The sequence below is a fragment of the Calypte anna genome, chromosome 5A (assembly GCF_003957555.1).
Source record: "Calypte anna isolate BGI_N300 chromosome 5A, bCalAnn1_v1.p, whole genome shotgun sequence".
Taxonomy (NCBI): Eukaryota; Metazoa; Chordata; class Aves; order Apodiformes; family Trochilidae; genus Calypte; species Calypte anna.
Window position 1 is genome coordinate 18,181,332 of NC_044251.1, and position 7,600 is coordinate 18,188,931.

Below are 7,600 nucleotides of genomic sequence, written 5' to 3' on the forward strand. Positions count from 1 at the left end.
ATGGCTGGTAAACACTATTCATTGGCCCCTGCCTGGCCCTACAGTTCTTGGTGTGTAAAATGCTAAGTAATCAGTAAGGAGCCCCTTCCTAACATCAAAAGGCTGAAGGATGAGGGGCAAGACAGTGAGAGTTAAGGCCCACAGATTAGGACTGTGGCCTTTCATGATGTCCAAGCCCATCAGCAGGCAGGCAGCTCTCAGGGCTGCCTGTCCCACTTGTCTCTGCTGAAGGAGCCAAGACACCTTACACCTATGTGTAGGTGTAGCCGAGACACCTTACAGCCCCCACAGCCCAAGCTGAGTGACAGAAGCAGAATACACCATAACCAGAGAGCAGCAGAATGAGCAGGAGGGGAGGGTGGTGAAAGGTTTTTGCTATAACTGCAAAGGTTGGGCTGGCCCTGTGGACACCAGGAGGATGCAGCCTCCCACTGCATTGCAGGGTTCACTTTTGCCCTTGTTTTTAACACTTCCCAAAGCTGCAGTTCCTGAAAAATCAGTATCTGTATCAGTATCTGGACTCCACTTTCCACCACTGCTGCCCTGGCAGCCTGCATTTTATCTGTCATCACCATAAGGTTCTCTAGAGGTCCAGGGCTGATGCTGAGAGGGCTGAAAGGCAAGAGAGAAGCGCCTGAATCTGGTCCCTGGGTTGTGGTTGGGGTGATGGAGGCCTGCAGGAAGGTGAAGTGCAAGGAGGAGGAGGAGGGTGTGGGAGGAAATGGGGAGTTCAGGTCTTTGTGTGCAATATAAGGAAGTATGGGAATATCCCTCTGGGATTATCAAATATATTTACAAGAATGGGCAGTGGGGAAAGGCTGGGGAAAAAAAAAAAAAAAGCAGCCTCATGCTATGCAGTATCGTGGTGATTGAATGGTAGTTCACAGTGAGCTCGTGTGCAGGAGAAAAGGAAAGGGGGAACGGGGGAATGGTGATCACCTCGTAAATGAGAACAAAGCAGATGGACATGGGTGACAAGGACTCTAAGTGCAGAGGACACAGACATGGAGGGAGCTGAGGAAAGGAAAAAGGCTAAAGGAGAGAGAGTCAGTCAGGAAACTAAAAATAAACTTCACAGGACCTTAATCCACAGAACCTTGCCAAAGGTGCTGGGAGAGAATTTTGAATCTCGGGCCAGTGTAGCAAAACACTGGCAAGGAGGACAAGCAAAAGCAAACTAGCATGCTCTGCTAATATCAGTCATGGCAGCTGGATAAGGAAAAAGTGATGCTAACAGAATGAATGCCTAAGTAGTTCTTCCTCTGAGTCCTACAAAGAGAATGTGCAATATATCTGCCAGAGTGCCAAGAAAGTAGCATGAAGGCAGGTCACCACCAAAACCCCTCTCAGAAGATCTTTCTAAAGGCACGGCTGTGGAGAAGCCAGAGAGCGGACATGCAGCATGTGTTTGAAACTGGGAGCTGGGGGTGACCTTTAGTGGACACTCACATCATATCATCAAGTGAGCAGGAAAAGCTCTGCACTGAACAGCCTCATGTTAGCAATGCACAGAGACACAACACATCCCAACCTATTTTGCTAACACACACATATTCTCACATTAATCTCTGTCCTACTTGCTTTACATGTTGTTCTCTGCATAGGATACTTGGTTACTTTTGCATGACTGGCAGAGGCAAACAGTAACAACCAGCATGCGGTACCTGGGCAATGATTTGTTTAGCTGCAAAACTTCCTTGTACAGTAACACATTTGCTTAATTTATTAAGTCATTATAGAGTTCTTGCAAGATTATGCAGCACCTTCCTAAGATACTGTTTGTATAAATGTTGCAATGGGCAGCCAAGAACCTACTGCTGCCTCTGGAACTCCTCCATCAACCTACTGATAACTACACTTTTCCTCCCTCCGGACTTCAAATAAAGTATTTGCATTCAGATGGTATCTATTTAAATATTTGCATACCATGTCCAGCCATGTACCTGGGCACTTCCAGAACACTGATATCTATTGCTGGTGAACACTACTGCAGAGCCTTGACAGCATTTCAGCTCCTGTTTTGCAAAAGGAAATTAACTGAAGCATAGCTAATGAGAGGATCATTGCCTTTTCTATTTCCAGCTGTGGCAACATCGTGTTTAGTCTAGAAAGGCTGAGAATTCAGAATACACTCAGAATTCTTTGGCAGCAAAAAACCTGTAGCAGCAAGAAGACTAACCACCCCCCAAGTCCCTATCCCCAGATGAGATTTAGCAGTCATTGTGAGTGCAAGGTGAGTCCCCAAGAAGAAAAAGAAAGGTTTGGCAGATTCTGACACAGTCCCACACCTGGAAGATTTTGTGGGTTTCCAATGAAGGCATGGCTCTGTCTGCCAGAAGGAAGTTCCAGTGCACACACCTGGGCTATGCTCATGCAATGAGAGTGGAAGAGAAATAAAAATGACTCAGGATGACAATTTTGTGTAATCCTTTCCACAACGGCCTTTGGCTCCCATGCAAATTAGGAAACCTTCAGCCAGCTGTGGTGCTCTTCCTCATACCAGAGAGCCCTCCTTAGAGTAGGTGGTGTAGCAGGAACTCTTTGGGAAGAGTGAGGCGGAAAACGGAATGGGTGTTCCTGCACAACCTGGAGCCATGGCCTTCTCTGGCAGCCTGAGCCAGGCTGGTTGCCAGCCCCACAGAAGTCCCCTGGCCAGCACTCCTGGCAGAGCCCTGTTCTGTGTCAGCAGCTCTGCTGCACCCAGTGTCCATCCAGGGGCTCACGGCAGAGAAGGAACGGGGCACACACCCTCCTCACAACCCATCCATTACGTGGTCACACAATGGGCTAAAATCTAGAACCAGTCCTGTGCTGTGACACTCTGCCAAGAAGTGATCAGCTCTAGGTGAGGATTCTGCCTGCCTGAATGCTGGAGACAAACAGGCAAGAGTAACTGCAGTGGGTTAAAGCCACATCCTCCTCCACGGCAGGGAAGGATCCATGGCTCCCGCAGCTGGGAGGGAGGAGGCCTTGTGGCTGAATTTCAGGGGTGGAAGGCAGCAGCACGTTTCCAGGCGTATGCTCCCTCTTCCCACGGAAATCCCCGTTGGAAAATCCAAAGGTGTCCGAGTTCAAACCAGACCCAGGGTTGGTGATAAACGAGAGGGCGGGCGGGTGGGTGTGGGGCTGTGCTGCAAACCCCCCTCCTGCCCTGGGCAAGTCCCAGCAAGAGCTGCTGAGTCCCAGAGCTGAATAAGAGGTGCTGTGAGGGCGGGCAGGTGGGTGCTGACAAAGATGGCCTCAAAACCCCTCTCTGGCAGCCCAGCAGCCTGGCGCTTGGGTGGTGGAGGGGGAATCCCATCTCCCTGACCTTCCTGCTGAAGAGGCACAGGAAACACCACCTACGTTTGTTTCCAAAATTAGCTGCAGCAGAAGGGATATGGGCTGCTCAGATGTCTCACTCCTGCTGGGGTAAACCACCTAAAACCCCCGAGCCTCTGACCCCATTGGTCTACCAGGTGTTACATATTTCTTAAAAAGCAAACCAGGTGGATTCCCATGCACTTCAGGGCAACGAGGTGGGCAATGAATCATTTCACAGACCAGGTACAGTAATCGTTTTTTAATAAATACATCTCACATGTACCAAAATAATTATAAACAAAAAAAATGTACAATATTTACACAATATACAACTGCTAAAAAGTGTAGCAATTATGACACACATGGTGTGAAACACACAGTTTCCAATGCCCACAGTTAACATTATTGCTACTTTGTATTAACAGCCAGGAGGTCACCAGTCCCTTGGTTGGACTCTTCCACCTGGGACACCCCACTGAGAGCAGCTGAGGTGAGTCAGTAAGGCCAGGGAGCACCCCTGGTCCAACACAGATTAACAGTCACTGAGAAGATGGGGTGTTCGTATAAGCCTGTCTGGCCATGAAAGGACATGAATTCCTCGGGGTACTGAATGCCACAAGGTAACTAGCAGGATGGAGGTGTAGTCTGTTACCTCCATAGGGTTGAGAAGATTGGCTATGTGGCTCTTTATGAGGTGGCGTGACTAATCACAGATCTCTACTGATGTTACACATCCCACTCCTGCATTTAAACATAGGCCAGAACCTGGAACCATCCTGTTACAATTACGTGCTCCTTGCCAGGCAGTTTTGTATTTCCCTCCTTGATTTTTCCTCTCCCTTGTGGCTTGCTTTTTAAATGAAGAAAGTCAGTCCTTTTTCTATACAGAGATACACAGTCACTTCTTTTCACAGAAAGCTCTGCTTTAAAATGCCAGCTGTCGTCCTCCAATACGGCAGTCATCATATATGAGCTGCAAGAAAAAACAAAAGACTATTAATGCAAAACTCTTACTGGGAGTACTGTATCCACTTTGGGATAACTGCCAAATTCTGCATGCCCTGACTTTGGCAGCATATACAATTTCTACACTGAAATGGTTACGTTTGCCATTTAAAAGCATTGAGAACTGTAGAAAAACAAACGATGGGGAGACAAAAACCACCCACTAACTACAATTTTATCTCACAAGGTTCTGTAGGTATCAGCAACAGAATGGCGTTCAGAGAACTGTGTTGCATCAATCTCCATTCCCTCAAATTATTTATCTACATTTTATTCTTAAATTTATTCTATTTATAAGCTTGCCCCCACAGCCATCTTGCTGATGGTTGACAGTGTAACTTTACTTATGACCTATTTGTAACCATTCGTAACAAAGGCAAGAGGTCACTGAAGCTTGTCATCAGAGCAACACCAAAAAAGCTACAAAGGGCAGGATTTCCCCCTTCTCCTGAGAAGGCGCAAATAGCTACTTACTTCGTCCTCTGTGAATTCAGGCTCCGATTCACTGCTCTCTTCATCCTCACTTTCGGGCAACATCTGCAGCTCGGCTGTGGTCAGCTGCTTCAGCTGTTCCTGTATGCTGGAGTTGTCTCTTCCCCACGTCAGCTGATAGGGGGAATAGCCCTGGTAGGTCACTTTGTTCACATCCGCCCCATGCTTCACCAGAAGTGACACCAGATCTGAATTCTGCAGGTCAACAGCCAAATGTAGTGCTGTTCTGCCACTGCATGGCTCCTGTGTGAAAATAACACAAGGTTCAGGATGTTAGGAGAGCAAGAGCCAGTACCAGACCTGTCATTTCTTACAACTACATAGCCTTGCTCAGCTAAATTCATGGTATACATTACATACCTGAGCATTTACATCTGCTCCCAAGGACAGCAAGTATTCAACAACAGCCAGGTATCCTTGAATAGAGGCCAGATGGAGACACGTATGTCCTGCAAAACACAAATGAAGGAAAAATTTGAGTAAGTCTAACTGAATGGTAAGGCATTAGGTTAGAGTCAAGATGATAGGACATGTCACTACCTTAGGTTTGCAATTCACCTATGGCAAGAGGGCCTTTTCCAGAAAAGCTTCTCAGATTCCATTAAGTATGAAAAATTTGCTGGATTTTGAAAAGATTTCTTAGAGCCTTTATTCCAGTGTTTGACTACAACTTATTTAACAAAAAACCAAAAAACTCAAAAGATGGAGCACTGCAAAATACTCTCTAAAAATGCAAAACTCAAAGCCATGAGTGCCAATAATCAGCAGTGAGGAGGCCTAAAAGCCACTGACATTTTAAAGATATCAGACACCACTGCATGCTTTGGGCTCCTCAACTCCCAAATGGGCATAATTCTGCTCCACGTCTCCAGAGACCTTTGAGCCCTACAGGACATCAGCCCTACCCCCAACACAGCACACTGACATGGATGTACAGCAGCATGCCCGTACCGTTGTAGTTGGTCGCCTGCAGGACAGCGAGGAGGTGGTGAGGCTGGCAGTACTGTGTGAGGACACTGACGCTCCTGAGGGAGCCCTGCTGGCAGGCAATGTGCAGGGGGGTGTTCCCTCGGAAGTCTCTGATTTCCAGGTCACATCCAGCCTTCACAAGATGCTCAGCAATTTCAGGCTGATCGGTGATCACTGCCAGGTGAAGAGGAGTCTGCAGGCAAAACAGAAAACGCAGACCTGTGAGTTACAACTTGCAAACTTGGCCACAACGTCTGGGCCAACATACCCCTTGACTGCTTGGTGATTTGTGCCCCTGGATAAAGTCACATCCCAGAAACTCAGGTCTTTACGCTTCCTGACTTAATGTATAGTTGCCCTTTAGTCTGAAAGTGGACAATTTAGGGCTCGCTGGATACAAAACAGCCAATCCGTGTGAAGGGTATCATTAACATCCCAGTAAAGAGGGATGCAACCCATTGCATCATATTTGAAAAATGTGGGTGTTAAATGCCACTCTTGGAGGAGAGGAAGCATTGTACTAACTCTGGCTGGAGCCAGCTGGGGACTTCCCCAAATGCAGGCTTGGATTTAATATCCATCAATTAAAAAATTGAGGGGACAAAAAAAAAAAATAAAAAGGACTTTTAGGGGAGGGAATTCCACAGAGAATATTTGGAAGAATGGAGGGCGCATATCCACATTTGGGGCTGTAGAGGTTAAAATACCTGGCTGAGGTTGTTCTGGAAGTTCAGAAAAGCACGGTCCCCGGCCGTCTGCCGGATCACTTCCAGGCTCAGGGCTTTTTCCTCGTGAATAATCGCCAAATGGAGAAAACTGAAGGGAATAAATAAACAAAAAAACAAATAAATAAAACGACCGACATTAAAATCCCACGTTAAAAACCCCAGACCCCCTCGGGGGGAGTGGGGAGGGGCAGAGGGGCGAGGCGGGCCCGGGCAGGGTCCCCTGCGGGTGTCGCAAGCCGGGGCTTTCGGCGGACGGGGCTTTCCGCCGCCACGGAGCCGCCTCTCCCTGGCGCCCCTCCAGGGACTTTCCGCCCTCCCTCCCCTCCCCGCCGCGCCACAGCCCAGCTCGGCGCCTCCCGGCCGGCAGCACATCCTGTCCCCGTCTTAGCCCTCCCCCACCCGGCCCCGAGTCCCTCTGCCCCTCCACTCTCCCCGAGGCCCTCACTTACGTGTCTCCGTCTTCCGTCAGCTGCCGTGCCCAGGCGGGCGGTTCGCGGGGCTGCAGGCGAATGTCCTCAAGCTCCTTCACCAGCTGCCGGTATTCCTCCTCCTTCATGGAATCCAAGCCGCTGTCGTGGCGATCGTCGAGGGGGAGCCCTCCTTGACGCTCTTTCTTCGCTTGCTCGTAGCCCTCCATAACGGGCGGCTCGGCGGGGCGGTGGGCGCTGATCATGGCGGCGGAGCTACGGCGCGATGCGAGTGTGCGGCGCAGGCGGCGGCGCTGGGCATATACACCCCGGCGAGGGGATTTCTGCGGGGGAGGAGCCGCCGAGGACGGGAATTTCCAGCCACTCAAAGCCCGACCGACGGGTCCGATCCTGCTCGGCGCCGCGGGCGGTGGTAGGGAGGGCGGATCAGATCGGGACGGCCCCTCCCCTCGTCGCCACCCCCCCTCTAGAGGCGAAGGGGAGGGAAGAGAGCGGCTGGTGGGGGAATTGGCGTTTTTCCACGTCGAGGGGGAAATACTCGCCTCAGCGGCGTCCCAGTCGGTACTTCCCTGCTGCGCCCCGGGGAGGCTGCTCCTTGCTTTCCCGGGGGGACTTTCCCTGCCTTGCCCGGTCATGGATCTCCCCGTGCCCCTTCCCCGGCAGGGCAGCGGGTGT

General features: G+C 50.0%; 1 protein-coding gene across 1 annotated transcript; it reads right to left on the reverse strand.

Moving 5' to 3' along the window:
• Window positions 1-3,547: 3,547 nt before the first annotated feature.
• Window positions 3,548-7,321, reverse strand: NFKBIA (NFKB inhibitor alpha). The gene is made up of 6 exons (XM_030452355.1): window positions 6,947-7,321; window positions 6,477-6,585; window positions 5,752-5,962; window positions 5,161-5,249; window positions 4,783-5,043; window positions 3,548-4,276 (listed from the first exon to the last, which is right to left on the reverse strand). The coding sequence occupies exons 1-6, from the start codon at window positions 7,168-7,170 to the stop codon at window positions 4,229-4,231; spliced, it is 942 nt and encodes a 313-aa protein (XP_030308215.1). The 5' UTR covers window positions 7,171-7,321; the 3' UTR covers window positions 3,548-4,228.
• Window positions 7,322-7,600: the final 279 nt, after the last annotated feature.

Bases quoted from the DNA above. Each gene is read 5' to 3' on its own strand.
- NFKBIA (XM_030452355.1), bottom strand. From the start codon at position 7,170: ATGATCAGCGCCCACCGCCCCGCCGAGCCGCCCGTTATGGAGGGCTAC. The intron at 5,963-6,476 runs GTATTTTAACCT...TTTTGCCTGCAG, and splicing joins TCCAGAACAACCTCAGCCAG to ACTCCTCTTCACCTGGCAGT. The intron at 5,250-5,751 runs GTACGGGCATGC...TGTGTTTTGCAG, and splicing joins GCAGGCGACCAACTACAACG to GACATACGTGTCTCCATCTG.